This window comes from Pleurodeles waltl, chromosome 2_2 (genome assembly GCF_031143425.1).
Source record: "Pleurodeles waltl isolate 20211129_DDA chromosome 2_2, aPleWal1.hap1.20221129, whole genome shotgun sequence".
NCBI lineage: Eukaryota > Metazoa > Chordata > Amphibia > Caudata > Salamandridae > Pleurodeles > Pleurodeles waltl.
The window spans coordinates 788,563,569-788,581,822 of NC_090439.1; the positions used below are offsets into that span (position 1 = coordinate 788,563,569).

At 45.0% G+C, this 18,254-nt stretch overlaps 1 protein-coding gene across 1 annotated transcript in view; it reads right to left on the bottom strand.

Moving 5' to 3' along the window:
- The window catches only part of ZFAND1 (zinc finger AN1-type containing 1), a 164,597-nt gene that overhangs the window by 80,560 nt on the left and 65,783 nt on the right, over positions 1-18,254 (bottom strand). Inside the window, exon 3 of the mRNA XM_069220416.1 lies at positions 5,266-5,305. Within this exon, the coding sequence (XP_069076517.1) occupies positions 5,266-5,305 (40 nt within the window). The remainder of the gene's footprint in view (positions 1-5,265; positions 5,306-18,254) is intronic.

Below are 18,254 nucleotides of genomic sequence, written 5' to 3' on the forward strand. Positions count from 1 at the left end.
ATGTTGTTAGAAGCGCTGATATTATATGTAATTTTGACCTTTCGGCACAGTTCCAATTCCGTACATTAACAGACTTCTATTGTAATGTTTATCTTGTTTAATGTGGTGTAATACAAATAAGGTCTTTATAAAGCCCCTTCATACTCTTTGGGGTGCAAAGTCAATTTATAAAATTATCAAATACAAAATAAAAAAAGGACTAATAATGGGCATCGATTTAGTGATCATTTATTGTGTAAAGATAGCTAGAAAACGCCCTTCAAAATAGGTGCAGTATGGTTCTGCCTAGAACTACCAGGGAGCAGGCATTCTGCTGTTATGTGGACCAGTTAGAAAAGCTTGATGAGGCCAGGTAAACTGAATTTGCAATGCATTCAGTCAAGACTGGACTAGAGCTTTATCAAACTGAGAAATTAAGATTCCATTCAGATATGAAAGCAACGACTTCAACATTTTTAGTCATAAAAATAAACTGTAGAGGGCTTAGGAACTTGGGGCCAGATGTAGGAAACGTTTAGCGAGTCGCAAACGGCAAAAATTGCCGTTTGCGACTCGCTAAACGTGTTTCCCAATGCAGAAATGCATATTGCGAGTCGGTACTGACTCGCAATATGCATTTCAGAATCGCAAATAGGAAGGGGTGTTCCCTTCCTATTTGCGAGTCTGAGTGGTATGCAATACCATTTGCGACCGCGTACGCGGTCGCAAATGGTATCGCAGTTACCATCCACTTCAAGTGGATGGTAACCCACTCGCAAATTGGAAGGGGTCCCCATGGGACCCCTTCCACTTTGTGAATGGACCCAAAAATATTTTTTCAGGGCAGGGAGTGGTCCAAGGGACCACTCCCTGCCCTGAAAAAATACCGAAACTAAAGGTTTCGTTTTTTTTTTTTAAGTTCAGCTCGTTTTCCTTTAAGGAAAACGGGCTACACTTAAAAAAAAAAAAAAAACTGCTTTATTGAAAGCAGTCACGAACATGGAGGTCTGCTGACGACAGCAGGCCTCCATGTTTGCGAGTGCCTATACTCGCTATGGGGCCGCAATTTGCGACCCACCTCATAAATATTAATGAGGTGGGTCATTGCGACCCCATAGCGAGTCGCAGTCAGTGTCTGAGACACCATACTGCATACCAATTTGCGACTTGCAAATTGCGAGTCGCAGGGACTCGCAATTTGCAAGTCGCAAATTGGCGTTTTGCTACATCTGGCCCCTGGTCTCAAGAGAAAGCGAGGAGCCGCGATGTTTGCTAGATGTTTTATGTTACTGGACAAGATCGGTGGGAGCAAGCAGGACTTAGGTTTCCAGAGGGTTTAATATTAACATTTTCCAGGACATCCATCATCAAGTAAATGGGGTCGTTCAGATGTTCATGGCTGCATTTAGGCGGCTTCGGGTTTTAACTGCAGAGCTTTGAAAAAATGTGTGCATCACCAGCATACTTGTAAGAGCGCGCCCCCTGGAGTTGAAGAATACTGGCTAGGAGTGCAGTTTGAGAAGCAGGCGTGAGAGTGATGAGCACTGTGAATCATCACAAGTCACAGACCTAGCGTTTGACTTAAACAGTGGGAGTGCCACCAATTGCTACCAGTTGGGCAGGAAGGGGTGAATCCAATGTAGTACCTGGCCCGAAATGCCGGTTCCTTAAAGGACTTTAAGAGGATGTGGAGCTCTGTGGTGTTGAATGGTGCAATCCGAGGGCGCCAACACCACATACCTCCCAGTCTATGCAGGTCATCTAAAACAACGAGTACCACCAACATCGTACTGTGGCCCAGCCTACAGCCTGCTGGATAAGGATCAAGGAAGGTTATGTTCCTCCACAAACTTTAGTTCGGTGACGACCAATTTTTTCATTATATATCTAAGAAAGGGTAAGAGTGATATGGGCCGAGAGTTGGCTAGCTCACTCTAGTTGCATGAGGCTTCTTCAATAGTGGTTAAACTAGTACCTGTTTCAGTTCCCCTGCAACTTGTCCCAGGGAGAGGAAGCAATTAAACAGCTTTTTTCAGGAACAGATACAGGCACTGCATCTAAGATGCAGGACACAGGCAACCAGGGTAATCTAAAGGGCTATTCTGCAAGAAGATCTCTGTTAACTGAGATTCAATAATAAGGTTAAAACTTGAAAATTCAATCCTGGGTTTAACCGGTGAGATGTCTAGGTTTCAATCATCAAGGGGTAAGATATTTTCCTTGAGAAATAACTTCCAAAAATTGGAGATCCTTTCTTGAAAGTACAGTGAAAGCACATGTCTGTGGTGGGGTGAATGGCAGAAAGAGTTGCTAAGAGATTGGAATTCAGAAATAATCCTAAATAGTTCTTTGGAATGATTAGACATGAAGGCAACGTGAAGGGAAAAATATGTTTTTGATTTCTGAATTTTCAGTTTGTATTTGTATCAGAAACGTTGACAAACATTAAGCCTCTTTAAGTTCAAGCAAGTAGTGAACTCTCTTATTTTCTCTCCTGCTTGTCGGGTTCAGAGTTTTAAAGTTTTGAGGTCAGAAGAGATTCATTCACTTATTAACAAGCGCTATTAATTTGTTTGCTCTTACCAACAAAGCAATCCTGAAGATTAACAACGTTTACTCTTTAGTAGGGGAGTGAGAAAGGGCTCTCAGGCTCAAGCAGGGCTATTTTAGAAGCACTTGTGTGGATTATGACAGTGCCATATATTTAGGGTCGAGAGTTTCCGAAAAAATGCACAAAACAAATAAATAAATAAACCTCTGTTTCTTTACCAGGTCAGTCTTAATCAAGCACCCTTCTGTAGATCTCCCAGGCGGTTGATCTTGATCCATAATGTTTTAACAAGAGGACAATCAATAAGGATAAAGTACCTGCTCAGACCGTCAGATGCCGCAACACCAGGGAAATAAGCCAGAACAAACTCAGTCCCATCCTACTACGGCTCTTGTAAGAGCCTAGTACAATCCTTTCCATACTTGACTCGAGGGCATGAGGGCAAGCAGTCACACACTTTATAGTGAGGTAGTGTGGCAGTGCTGACGTTCAGAATTCAGCAATCAATCAGCAACCAAATAGGTTTTAAAAAAAGGAAGCACTCTATTTATACCAAATATACTCATTAGCACACATTAATAGTGACCACCCTGTACTTTGACTGTGCCAGACTCTCCCAGATTCTGGGTAGTTCCCTCACTCAGTAGGACAAAATGAAGGAGTAGGATGAATTTAGCACAGGTGAAGTTCAATCACCTACAAACTGCATGTGAGATCAGTCTTAGCCGTTGTTGGGTAAGTCGGTCCAATCAGGGTCCGACTTGAGGTGCCCAGTACCAGGGGCACACCAGCTCATTCAGAAAAGAAATGGGGGCCCCAGCAGGCAGTTGTGGAGCTCCTATAGCCTATATACTGAGTTGCATCAATGACACACCCCTGGTGACTACATGGTTTCAACTGGGTCGTATCATCAAATAGGCCTCTGTAGTAGGCAGATAAGATCCACGTCAGGGGAAGCTGGAACACATCCAAGCCACCAAAAGTACTTTGCACCAGATGGCAGTTGCCGCTCTCCCTAGGTTGGGCACACTTCGACAGCTGCAGCCTTGCATGGGTCGATCACAAATTTAGTAGATACAGCCTGCACAGGTTGATCACAATGTCAGCAGTTGCAGCCCTGCACTGTCCGGGTCAATCACAGCTTTGCCAATTGCAACCCTGCACATGCTAACCACAACTACGAAAATTGCAGCCCCACACAGGTTCATCACAACTTTGGCAGTTACAGCCATGCAAGGGTTGTATGGTAAACCAACACGCTATCACAGCCCAGACATGGCCTTGGGAATCACATCATTGTGAAGTCACAGTTCAAACCTGGAACCGTCAGGAGATACTGGCCAGGCACTTTGGTATTTGGATAATCCCTGATCCCTCTCTACCAGTCTGAGCTCCTGGCTCCCCCACAGCCACTAGGAATGCGCAATACCTCACTTCTTGCTGTAGTCTCTCTTCCTGCTGGGTAGGCAGACTTGTTCTCTCTCTTAGCATGCAAGCAGAATTCTCGGCACCTCAGGCCAGATGTACAGCATCTCCAGCAAGAGATTCAGCTGAAGTCCCTCACCTCCGAGACACTGGCTGTCAGAAGACACCAGCCCTGGTTGCACAGCAGTTCTCTGAGTTCTCTGTGCAGCAGCCTCTAGTATGGTCACAGACGAATTAGAACTAGAACAACAAAGTGCTATGATGCATCCAACTTCTAAACACGACTGGTAGACAGAAGTTGTGGCTTCAGTGTGTGAAAATGTAGAACAGGTTTACGGTGGTTCTCCTTTTAAGTACCATTTACAGGCTGTTCTCCAAGCACCGCATTTGTGTAGACTGATGCACCTCAAAGCACAGTCATCTGCAAACTGGAGCACCCACAACTGAGGCACTAAGAGGTATGAGGCTTCTGCACCTGGCTGGCATGATCCCAGATGAAGAAGTAATCAGGGAAATACAAAAGGAAAAGCCTCACCTAAAGGTTTCTTCACCCCTCACACAGAATCTGCAGCCCCATCCCTTGCCTCCACCACCCACCACAGGTGCCCAGAAAGACTAATCAGCAGCTCTTTGCTAACCAAAAGACCTTGCAGAAATCTAAAAAAGTTGTGTCTCCTTTCACCTGAATTCAGTGTCTAGGTCTCATTGCTCCAGCTACAATAAAGAAAGCAATACACATCCACTTTTTGGGAGCACAGTCCTCACCTCCATCTTGTGCAAGTTCAGGGCAGGGCATCCACAAAGGATCACACCAGCCTCCAGTTATCTGCCTCACACACACATCATTCATGTACCACAATAGAAAGGCTACATATATCAATATGCTTAGATAATTGAATTGTTAACACAAATGGCTGGGCAAGTGACCAGAAGCGAAGGTTTACATGAGTGTGCTGGTAGACCCCTACTCCAGTGACTCAGATAAAAAGTTTTGATCACACTAATGGTTCTTAAAACAGGATTTGCAGCTACCAATGCTTTCTAGGCCAAACCCATGACAGGGACCTTATTCACTCTCAACAAATGAAGGCTCGCTTGGTGCCTCTGGCCAGGTCACAGGACAAGTCCAGGTGCAGGCCTAGCTCTTTACGCATAATCTAAATCAGCACAATGCTAGGGTCAAAAATGTAGGAAACCAGATTTATGCAGTTGCGCCCTCAGGGCAGGGGAACAAGTCCATTTGCCTTGGAAGGGACATTTCTGTGTCAACACGGATATAGGACAAATACTGTGCTTCCTTCTTCACTTACCTCGCTGCATTCATGAGAAGTTCTGCTGCGGTGTTTGAGGCTAAGTAAAAAACAATAGAAAAATCTATTAAAAACTTAAAAAAGTTAACTTACACAAAAATGTGTTTTTTTTTCAATCTCATATTAAACTGCAAGTATTAAGCGGTCTGGTTCATAATTCTGAAGGATCAAAGTTTTTGTGAGTTTTACAACTTTTCCACTGCACTAGAGCTCAATGAAGAGGTATTCATTGGCTCTACAGCATTTTGTGCTCACTGAGGCCAGGTGTAAGGTGCATCAATTTTTATGCTTGTTAGCGGCATTTGTGTGTCCCATGCATGCCACAAGTAGAAATCTTTGAATTCTGGCAGCATCAACTGCCTTTGATCCCTCCAAATCAATACATTTACATTAAGTGCCTTTAAAATGAGCCATAGCAATAAACATCACTGTTAATTATATATGAATTTCACTGGCAGGACTCAACAGTTCAGGAGGGGCCAGGCATTCAATTACTTGTAGAAGAGTAGAACATCCTCATACACTAGTTTACACACTTTGGTGAATTCGATTTAAATTGTGGGCATTTAAATGTGGATTCGTCCTACTTATTTTCACAATGAACTGCACACTTTTAAGGTTAAAAAGTTTTGATTGTAAAATACGTTATGTTACTAATACAACACTAACCTATCATAAACAGATAAATGTCAACCACATTGTTAATAGTTGATGTTAGCATCTCTAGCAGAGAATACAGCTGTGAGTCTCTTGGGAGTAGGTTAGTACCAACTTCGTATAGCTAGAATGTTCTTCCAAGTGAAGGGGAAATTCCATGGGGTGCAACTTGAAATAACAAGGTATTTCCGCATCCCTGAACAACCAATCGCCACAATGTTGGTAATTTCATAGTGACATTACTGCAAGGGGACTTCTGATGTTCATGGATTTGGCAATATTTGGCTGTCCTTCCTAAAATTCTTAATCTCTGTCAACTTACTTGGGGAACTTTGAAGAATAACAACCTTCAATGCATGCAGCACATCTTGACTGGTTTTAGGTCGTGGCTGGTACTTGGCCACTCAAGAGCGTTTAAATTGTTGTATCTTAGCTACTTACATGTGGCTTTGACGGACTTCGTCGATTCACTGTAATGCAAAATTGTAACTTCTATGAAAGTTTCAGCTTTCTTGCAACAACCATTCAGGGGTGTTGAATTCCTATAGCTCAATGCCCAGGACATATTGCTTGGGATCAAGGACAACAAGTTTTCATATTTATTTGGGACAAGCAGGCCCAACCCCCTGTACCACAAACCATTTGGCTGTCTGTTTACACTACCACAGTGGTTCCCAACCTGTGGTCCGCGGACCCCCAGGGGTCTGTGACACATTCCAAGGGGGTCCGCAGACCTGGGCCGGGAGGAAGGCAATTCTCCTCTGACAAACACTTGCATTTTTTGTAATATTGATTGCTTCCCTTGAACAGTTTTTAAAGCAGTGCAAACTTTCTCCAGCTTTCAAAAGTGTCGAGATTACTCTAGTGATTAATGTCCTTGCTGAAGACAGACCTGAGTTTTGTCTAGTGGCAGTTTTGACTCAAAGGTAGCACAGATGGTTAATATGCCTGCTGCAAATAACCTGTATCAGGCAAAGAACAGTATTTATGTGCATAGCACAGTGAGTGACTGCTTTTGTTTCTTTTCTTACTGTGCAGTACATAAGTTACAATCATAATGTAGCACAGTGAGCTATGAATTGCCATTAAGGAACTGCATGCAAACTGCAAGGCACAAATTAGAAAGTTATTTTTGTCCCTAGACTTTCATTTTTCTTGCGCTGATAAAAAAAGGTTTGATTGCATAGAAATACATTCTTATTATTAAAGTCAACGCTAACCACTGTGCTGTGTTCTGAATCCTGAGTTTGTGCTTCCCCAGACCAAGCACTCTTAGAAAATGCCTGCCAGTGTGGATGACGTGAATCCTACATCTTGTTTTCCCCTGTAAAGTGCTCTGACTCCCTACAGTGGAATGAGAGGTGCTATAAAACAAATGAATTACATGTGAAAGAGAGGCTATGGAGAGATGAGAGGCCCCTATGGTTTTACTTCTTTTCCCCACCACATATTTATGTGAAAAAACTTTCTCAGATCTATATACCTAAAGATAAAAACAGGAATCGCTTGGGAAATGTTGAATCTGACCTGAGGATTCAGTTTTTCTAAATAAAACGAAACACTGAGCAGTTAGTCGCCAAGATGCAGTGCCAACCTCCCCATTAAAATGTTTTAATTTTGCATACTTTTTCAATATAAAATAATTATATCGTTCGTAATTTGAGTGTTTGTTTGGTGTGCACTTATTTGTGTATTTTTTGCAATACTGTTTTAATGTTTGAAATTTAAATCGTACAAGTTGCTTGGGGGTCCCCGACTTTCAGTAATGTCTCAGTGGGGGTCCTCAGGAGTCAAAAGGTTGGGAACCACTGCACTACCACATTATGGCTCAGGGAAGGACACTGTCTGCAGTTAAGATATCTAACATTTGTGCCCATTTGTTAATGCAGTTCTAACTTTTATTTATGGTTCATTAATGCAAAGACTTTATTATTAGGTTGAGCGGCCTAGAGGAATTTAAGCTCAGACTGCACTACTGTCAGTGGTTCAGTATAAAAATGTGTATACACGTTTCCAAAGTTTAACAATATTAGGCTAAGCATAATGCTCCCAGAATGCTCTCTGATTAGATGCAAATATCTGCAGAAGCTTGAAAGCATAATTGATGATTTGCTTTAAAAAAATGTTCATAAAAACTGCAACTAGGAAAAAAAAAAAATTGCTAAACTACTGTGAAATTTTAGGTACCATTTCTTTGTAGCATTAATCATTAAAATGTGTTGATGCATGCTAATATTTCCAAAAATATTTGTATTGGAAAATCAGTGTAAACAGTTTCAACAAGATTATAGGAAACGTAAAAGTAAACGAGCATTGGCAAAGCCAATAGGTCTGACACTGGGGGTCAGACTCTTGGTTTTGTCAATGCATTACCTGTTTTGACATAATTTTTGAAAAACTTTATTGATGTAGGAGCTCTTGTGTCTCACCATTATAACAAACATTGGAAAAAGGAAAAATATTTCTTGGTCTCAAAAGGCTCACATTGTCACAGTAGTACCAGGCGCCGAACAAAACTACTTTGTATACTGACATGCTCCTTGTGAAAAAGCAGAAAACAGTCACTCACAGAGAAGCCAGCCAACAGACTACCAGAATTTTAATAAAAATAAAAAAGGGTGTTGGTTGAATCCAGACATAATTAGGGATCCATTTCTTAAAGAAAGTCACAATAGTGCACTAGTGCAGATGAACAAGTTACTTACCTTCGGTAACCCTTTTTCTGGTGGATACACTAACTACCTGTGGATTCCTCACCTTATGAATTAGATCCTTGCGCCAGGATCCGACGGAAAGTCTTCTTCCTAGCTGTCCACGTCGACGAGGACGTCATAATGGCACAGCTCCACGTGACTCCATCTGACGTCAACGTGCCAATAAGAGGTCCTCGTCGGCGTACTGACGTCAGTTTAACCTCATTTTTTTCGTGCCTTTGAGGCAAACAGGTGAAATCCAACCATGAAAATATATATATATAAATATATACAAACACAAAAATCTTGTCTACTGAATCCATATATTTACGTTATTACCTTAAATACATGAATATACAAAAAAAAAAAAAAAAAAAAATATATATATATATATATATATATATATATATATATATATAAAGCAACATTATTCAAAATACTGCAAGATAAGTGTGTAACCAGGCAGGCAACGGGGAGGCGGGAGGGACCGTGAGGAATCCACAGGTAGTTAGTGTATCCACCGGAAAAAGCGTTACCGAGGGTAAGTAACTTGTTCTTCTGATGGATACAACTACCTGTGGATTCCTCACCTTATGAATAGAGTCCCAAGCAGTACCGCACTCGGTGGTGGGTGCCCGCCTGATTACACCAAGAATTCTTGCAATACCGAACGAGCAAAATGACCGTCCCTCCTCACCTCAGAGTCTAAACAATAATGTTTTACGAAGGTATGGAGGGACGCCCAAGTTGCCGCTTTACATATATCTGTTAATGGAACTCCTCTCGCTAGGGCCGAGGATGCAGACTTAGCCATAGTAGAATGGGCCCTGATACCTTCAGGAGGGACTTTTTTCACCAGAGAGTAACAAATCTTAATACACAAGATGACCCACCTGGAGAGTGTTCATTTCTGGACCGCTCTGCCCTTTCGCTGTCCAACATACCCAACGAATAGTTGATCATCTAGGTGAAAGTCCTTAGTCCTCTCCAGGTAGAAACTCAGGGCCCTCTTAGGGTCCAACCTATGGAGCCTCTCTTCATCTTTAGAAGGGTGGGGAGGAGGGTAAAAAGCAGGTAGGGTGATAGACTGCCCTATATGAAAAGGGGTGACAACTTTCGGCAGAAAAGCAGCCCTGGTTTTTAGTACCACTTTATCAGGGAAAACATGGTAAAAGGAGGCTTAACGGAAAGTGCTTGAAGCTCTCCAATTCTCCTGGCAGATGTGATTGCGATTAAGAAAACAGTCTTCAAGACTAAATATCTCAATTGACATGAATGCATGGGCTCAAAAGGCGAACCCATCAAGAACGTCAATACAAGATTTAAGTCCCACTGAGGCATGTGAAAGGGAGTAGGAGGAAACCTATTCACCAAACCCTTAAGAAACTTATTTACAATTGGAGACTTAAATAAAGATGGCTGGTCCGGAAGGCAAAGAAACGCCGACAGAGCTGCCAAATATCCCTTAACTGTAGCTATCGCACAGCCTTTCTTTGCCAAACTAAGAGCAAACAAAAGAATATCTGAAAGGGGGGCTTTTAAGGGATCTTTTTGGTTGTCTCCACACCAAAGCACAAATTTTGCCCACCTACTGGCATAAATAGATTTAGTGGAGTGGCGCCTGGACGAGAGAATAACATCCACCACATCCGGACGGAGAGAAAACGAACTCAGGTTGCCCCGTTCAATCTCCAGGCATGAAGGTGCAGGCTCTGGAGGTGGGGGTGTAAAACCTGCCCCTGCGATTGTGAGAGGAGGTCTGCCCTGAGAGGGAGACGGAGCGGAGGGCACTGAGAGAGTTGAAGCAGGTCTGTATACCATACTCTTCTCGGCCAGTCCGGAGCCACCAAGATGACTCGGGCCCGGTCTTGACGAATCTTCCTCAGAACTCGAGGAATCAAGGGTATGGGAGGAAACACGTAAAGCAACTGGCCGCTCCAGGACATCTGAAACACGCCCCCCAACGCCCCTTGCATCAGATACTGAAGGCTGCAAAATAACGGGCAATGCGCGTTCTCTCGAGTGGCGAATAAATCCACCTGAGGAGTACCCCACATCCCGAAGATGTGGAGGACTAGATCCGGATGGAGACGCCACTCTTGATCTATTGAGAAGTGACGACTGAGACCGTCCGCTCGTACATTCAGTACCCCGGCCAAATGATTTGCTATTAAGCAAATCTGATGGTCCTGAGCCTAGGACCAGAGTCGCAGGGCTTCTCTGCAGAGAAGGTACGACCCTACTCCTCCCTGCTTGTTTATATACCACATCGCGGTAGTGTTGTCCGTCAGGACCTGAACTGACTGACCGCGAAGGGAAGGGAGGAAGGCCTTGAGCGCCAAACGTACTGCCCGCAATTCCAACAGATTGATATGCAACATCTGTTCCACTGGAGACCAATGACCCAGATGAGCTCCCCACCCTAGAGTGGAAGCATCCGAAATCACTGTGGCCACTGGAGGAGGCAGTGAAAACGGTTTTCCTTGGGAAAGGTTGCCGTCCTCTGCCCACCAAAGAAGATCCGCTATAGCGTCCTTTGAGATCTTTATTAAATCCCTGAGATCTCCTTTGTGCTGGAACCACTGCCTGTGGAGGCACCACTGAAGAGCCCTCATATGCCAGCGAGCATGAGTGACCAACAGAATGCAAGAAGCAAACAGACCTAGCAGGCGTAAGACCTTGAGGACTGGAACTGCTGCTCCAACTTGAAACAACAGAATCAGCGCCTGAATGTTGCGAACCCGCTGAGGCGGGGGGTAGGCCCGAAACATTGTTGTGTCCAGTACTGCCCCTATGAACAGGAGGCGTTGAGAGGGCTCTAGGTGAGATTTGGGCACATTTACAGAAAAACCCCAGATCGAACAACAACTGGGTTCTCATTCGCAGATGAGACAACACAAGCTCTGGAGACTTGGCTTTGATCAACCAATCGTCCAGGTGGGGAAAAACTGCTACTTCCCTCCTTCTGAGATGTGCTGCAACAACTGACATCACCTTCGTGAAAACCCGAGGTGCTGAAGTAAGTCCAAAAGGAGGGACAGCAAACTGGTAGTGTTGCATTCCGACCACAAAACGGAGATACTTCCTGTGCGACTTGATTATCGGAACATGAAAGTACGCGTCCTGCAAGTCGACAGACACCATCCAGTCTCCTTCGTTCAACGCCAATAGCACCTGCGCTAGGGTCAGCATTTTGAATTTTTCCTGCTTGAGGAACAAATTCAAAATCCTCAAGTCTAGGATCGGCCGTAACCGACCGTCCACTTTGGGAATCAGGAAATATCTTGATTAACACCCCTGACCCCTTTCCTGCAACGGCACCAACTCTATAGCGCCCTTTGCCAACATGGTGACAACCTCCTGTTGCAACAACAGAAGATGGTCTTCTGAACAAAAGGAGGGACGGGGGGAGAGGGAGGAGGGAACTCCTGAAAGGGGAGAGCATAGCCATTTTCCACAATTCTTAGCACCCACGAGTCTGTTGTAATTGACCTCCATTTCTGCAGAAAAAGACTCAATCTTCCCCCTACAGGAGAAGTATGGATGATAAAGTGGGGAAAACCAGGGCTGCTTCTGCTATTGTCCACCAGAGGAGGATGAAGAAGAAGAGAGCTGATGGGCTGGACCTCTAGCCCTACCCCTACCCGCCCTCTAAAGGCACGATAGGGCGGATTGGCAGGTTGCTGGGTGTAAGACTGTGACCTCCGAAAGGCAGAACCTCAAATGAACCCTCGAAACCTGCGAAAGGGTCTATAAGGCGTTGTAGTAGAGGTCTGTAATCCCAGGGCCTTAGCTGTAGCCCGACAGCCCTTAAACCGTTCAAGGGCAGAGTCTGCCTTGTCCCCAAACAGCTTTTCCCCATCAAATGGAAGGTCCATTAAGGTGGATTGTACGTCTGAAGAAAATCCAGAGGACCTTAGCCAGGCATGCCTCCTTGTAGCCACCGATGTTCCCATGGCTCTGGCAATGGAATCCGAGGTATCCAGGCCAGATTGTATAATCTGCTGTGCAGCAGCTTGTGCATCCAAGAAAAGGGATCCAAACGATTTCTGCATCTCCTGTGGCAGATCCTTCGCCATTTCTTTAGCAGAGTCCATAAGGGCGTGGATGTATCTGCCCAGCGCGCAGGTAGAACTAGTAGCTTTAAGGGCCATGCTGCAAGATGAAAAGATCTTCTTTGAAGACTGTTCCATCCTCTTGGATTCCCTATCAGTCTGGACACCAGGGAATGTTCCAGGGGCAGTCTTCGCAGAACATGATGCCTGAACTACCAAGCTTTCCGGAGTCGGGTGCCGTGACAGAAAAACCAGATCTCCTGGAGCACTTCTATGTCTCCTCGCCACTGCCCTGTTCACAGCAGGAGTTGTCACTGGCTTTTTCCACAAGTCCAAAATAGGCTCAGTCAAAGCATCATTGAAAGGCAGCAAAGGGTCAGCACTGGATGAAGAGGGGTGAAGTACCTCTGTGAGCAGGTTAGGTTTTACTTCTGCCACAGACAGAGGCAAATCCAGGTACTCAGCTGCCTTCCTCACCAATGCATGGAAGGAAGCGGCCTCTTCAGTAAACTCCCCCGGAGACGCAATGTCCCACTCCGGGGAAGTATCCAAACCACTTGCAGTGGCAAGACCCTGGAACTCATCTGAAGGCTCGATCTCGCCTTCCTCAAGCTGCCTATATTCCTCCTCCTCCAGAAGTCTCAATGCCTTTCTCTGAGATCTAAGATGTGTTTCTAGGGCCGGCGTCGACAAAGAATCCATCGACGCTGACGATCTCGAACCCCGAACAGGACCAGCAATGCTCCTAGGCTCATCCGGCGCCGATGCCGGCGCCAACACGGAATCGGCTGATGACCTTCTCGGAGTCGGTTGGCCAGAGACATCAACGACGCCGGATGGCGCGGAGAAGGAGTCGGTTGACGTGCAGGCGGATCCACAGTTACAGGTGGAGGACTTCTGCCAGGGGAGACCCTAGGCGCCGAACCGCCAGTCTCTGTAGGGCAGAAGGGCATGAATGCAGCAGCCCTGTACGACGCCGGCGAGCCCAAATTGAACGTCAATGGCCCGTGGGACCCGCGGGTGCACCAGCAGGGGCCATGGATTGAAAGACGGCATACATCCCATAAAAAAATGCAGCCGGATCTGTCCCTGGAGCCGGGAAAGCCGGGTACTGTTGTGCAGATTTTTGCTGAACATCAGGATCCCTCGATGCCGGCGAAAACTGAGGGCTATGTTGAGCGACCTCAAAAACTGAAGGCACCGGTGACAACTCCGGACTCTCCTGCTGAGGCGTGACAGTAGGACTCATCTCCCATGTCTTCTGGCGTTGTGAAGATCGAGACCTCGACCTCGATCAGCTCCGCTCCGAATGGCGCTGAGAGTCATGACGGCGCCGAGAGTCATGATGACGCCGCTTCTTATGCTTTTTGGGAGAAGCATGGGAGGAATCCTTTTTATGGCCCTTCTTCTTAGCTTTAGCCAAGAAGAGCTTCGCCTCACGCTCCTTCAGAGCTTTTGGATTCATGATCTGACACGAAGAGCAACCTTCCACATCATGCTCCGAACTAAGGCACCAAATACAGTCCGAGTGGGGGTCGGTCACTGACATCCGACCCCCGCATTCTCTACACGGCTTAAAACCGGACTTTTTCAGAGGCGACATTGTAACCACCAAAAATCGTTACAGTTAACAACGAGCCAGGAAGAAAAACCGTTGGCGTCGAAGGCACGGAAAAAAGGAAAACTGACGTCAGTACGCCGACGAGGACCTCTTATTGATACGTTGACGTCAGACAGAGTCACGTGGAGCCGTGCCATTATGACGTCTTTGTCGACGTGGACAGCTAGGAAGAAGCCTTTCCGTTGGATGCTGGCGCAAGGATCGAATTCATAAGGTGAGGAATCCACAGGTAGTTGTATCCATCAGAAAAACAGCTTTCATTAATTCACAAGAATTCACCCAAGTAGGCTACGACCTCGTACTCCTAGAAAATATTTGTGAACTGCATTTTAGCACGATCAAATATCATGCAAACAACTGTTGAGTGTTTACAAGTTCACTTTCACTCCAAACACTTTTTTTTCAACCCTGGAAGAAGTTTTACTTCTTGTCATGAATTTCCAACCTTTCTCGGCATGGGAAAAGATTAGAGGAGACTCGGTGAAAACCCATAAAACATGCTAGCAGGTTTGCAGTCTCAAAAAGGCATTTCAGCCCCAGAACTATTGCTTACCGTTACCTCCAGCCCCAGTAAATTGATGCAGAAAGGTGGCAAAATAAGGGAATTGCTAGAATTCAACCTCTGCTATAGTATGAGTCCTGGCCTAGTCAGAGAGGCTGTTATCAGAGCTATAATGAGATTCAGTGGTGGGTAGTGACATTTGAAAGTGGTGGGGCGTAAAGGTTCATGATGAGTGACCTGTTGGGAGCGAGCATAGCCCGGCTGTTATAAGGGGAGTTCAGGGGGATTCTTCTCCCAAGAAAATTTTGAAAAGAGAGTGGACAAAAGGTGCTATTTTAAGTAAATCTGTGAATACAATAAGGTTAATAAGGCAATTGTGAAAGTGTAGTTATGTGAGCCAGTGCTTAATTTGAAAATAAAAAAGTGCTGGGGCTCAATGCTCTCCTTGGAAACACGCAGCTGCAGTAATGTGCGTGCTCGGAATACCGAGGCAGCGTAATCCTAAATTCATCTCAGGCCACTCCCTGCCCCTTCAGCTCACTCTTGCAGCTTTCTACTCTCTCCCACTGTGATGCTTTTTTGCTTTTTTTCTTCCTCTATTTTTCCCATATGTGTCTTTTGCTCGCAGTAAATGCTTGAGGCAAAAAACATAAGTGCCGGGAGGCGTCCCAAAATAAGTACAGGTGCCCCGTACCAGAAACAAACTGGCCTCAACAGGTAGGGACCAGCCCTCAGACAGTCAGTTAACACCTAATAAATGTAGCAGTAGCACAAAATGCCACTCACACCTCAATCACTTGCAGCTCCTATTAATTTTATGTGTGAATAATAAACTGACTCTCTGAGGGCTATTTCCTACTAAAATTGTGTATTAATATGGTTTGATAGAGCAAGAATGTCATAGCAATAGCTTGCCACCTGGTAACATTTATCCTCCTCATTGCGGTCATATACTTATTTCCCACAGCTCGCGGAGTCAGACTCAGGGCACCACTCATCCGGGTCTGACATCATTCCTTTCTCTAGTTTCCTCTGAGGAGCAGTAAAAAACAAGTCATCATGTAAGCAACTGTAATATAAATTATAATATGAACTCCCAACTACAATAAGAATGTTGTCATAAACAGCACAAACATGAACAGAACATCGATTGATCGAACATGAACATCGTTGCATGGCGTTATTTTATTAACCAAAGAAAAGAAAATAACCCACCTCCTAATAGGTCCCAAGCCTGGAATCCTTATGATGAGTACCTAGACGTCAAGCATAAACTTATACATAAAGTAGACTGTCAACATTATCGGTTTAATTTTGATCTAAATCAGTAATATTCAAAATTCTTATATGTCTTTATCTCAAGTGAGAGACCTATATTTATACATCTTATCCAAATCATTCATATCCACATGCTCTCCTCATTCACACTCCAAAATGTATTTCACTGTCTGCCTTGCAGACAGTGAAATACGCGACGGGTGCAGTAGCACCCGTCGCACCTTCCCACTCCGCCGGCTCGATTACGAGCCGGCATCCTCGTGGGAAGGGAGTTTTTCCCTGGGCTGGCGGGCGGTCTTTTGGAGACCGCCCGCCAGCCCAGGGAAAAACTCATAATACCCTCCGCGGTCTTCTGACCGCGGAGCGGTATTATGGAGGGCGGAATCCTGGCGGGTGGCCTCCGCCGCCCGCCAGGGTCGTAATGAGGGCCATAATAAGTTCATCATTAATCTTATTGTATTGTTATAAATCAGCCTTAGTGAATTGGTTCCATCTTTATGTGAATTGTCCTCCAACCGTCAATCTTTGTGCAATGTATATTGAAAAATTCCACAAGAGAGGCATCCAGAGATCATACCCGGCCAGGAAACCTGCAGACACGCATTTCGGTGTAAGGTGACAGACAAGTCACACACCTTCTTCAGGGCACCATATCCATACTTGAGGTAAAAAGTGCACCTGGGGAAGTATGGTCCTATTTTTGTCATATCTATAAGATATCAAAATACAAACCAAAATAACTACATGCTTGATCTAAGTCCTATATAGATGACTGTTTCTTAAATCATGCTGGTTAGTCACATAAATCCTTAATATCTGTGCTACAAATCTCACCAACTCGTGAATCCCAAGTGAAACCTAAAGATAAATAGAAAACTCTCACCGTGATATAAAAATCTATTTTTGTAGTGTTCTACCAACATAGAAAGTCCCAATCTTACATTCATAGAGAACTATGTTATTAACTACGGAACGGATTCCGGAGACAGAAGAGACTAAAGAAGGTAAAAGAAGAGAGAGAAGGAAAAGAATAACACGCAAGGGAGGAAAAAAAAAAAACACAGAGGCTCACCAACTGCTCCTTGGTAGAAAAGAAATTAATCATGTGGTAGGCTTCAATATTTGCCACCGCCCTAAGACCCTTACTGGAGTCAGAAACAGACCTAGGGACAGGAATTTAAATAAACCGCTATTACAATTTCACTCCTTGGTCATCACCTGACGCATACACCACCTCGTCAAACAGCAGATGTAAAAAACCTCCAGAACTCAACCTACGGATAACTTCATGAAAATACAAAGTACAAAAAGGGTGGGAGCTCCTCATACCAAAGCAGCCATGTGGATCAGGTGTATTTACAAATGGAAATGTCCCCCTTCAGAGGAATACTTTGACCCTTGCCATCTTGTGCACAGGGGAAAATTACCAGTGAGAGGGCACCGCCTCATAATATAGACTTTGCACACTTCGATATTCCATGTTGCTACAAAGTCCCAAAGACATGGCTCCACCCAGGTACTTACCTGTAAGATGACTATACAGTACTGCAGAGGGGGGACGTTGCAGAACAAAGCCCGCAACGCCCCTTGCCGAGCGGCACGCTGTGTCTCTCTGCAGCTGGCTCTAAGAAATCCAGCTACATCAGATGCCAAATCGTTATTTTATTACACCAGCCAACTATTTTCTGCATAATCTTACTTACCTGTGAGTGTGTGTGGAAGGAAACGAGCTAAGCTCAGTTCTGAATGTTTTTTTTTTAATTGAACAACTCTGAAGCCTGCTCTCTGTGGCCTATCTCTCCTCCTCGTGGGGTGCTGCACAACAACAATGACGAAAAAGGAAGGCCATGGCCCCAGGGAGAGAGACGGCCTCCTCTTCCCCCATGCTGCCTCTCCTCATATGCATGTTGATTGCAGTTGCAGAATTCCAGGCCCCTAGCAGCACGGCCACGTCTTAGTCACTGAGTCTCTCTAGTCTAAGCCAATCCTGGCGCTGCTCCTGCTGTTGCTGCAGCGCCAAGATTGGCTGGGGCAGGGGACCTCGCCGCTCATTATTGAGACCAGAGGCTGCGCCTTTGGATCACCCCGGCTGACTTAGTGTGCACTGTTATGTGAGACCTAGTGCGCAAGTCAGGTTGGCCAGAGAAGGCTGCTGTCCAACCCAACATGCGTACTTAAGTGCT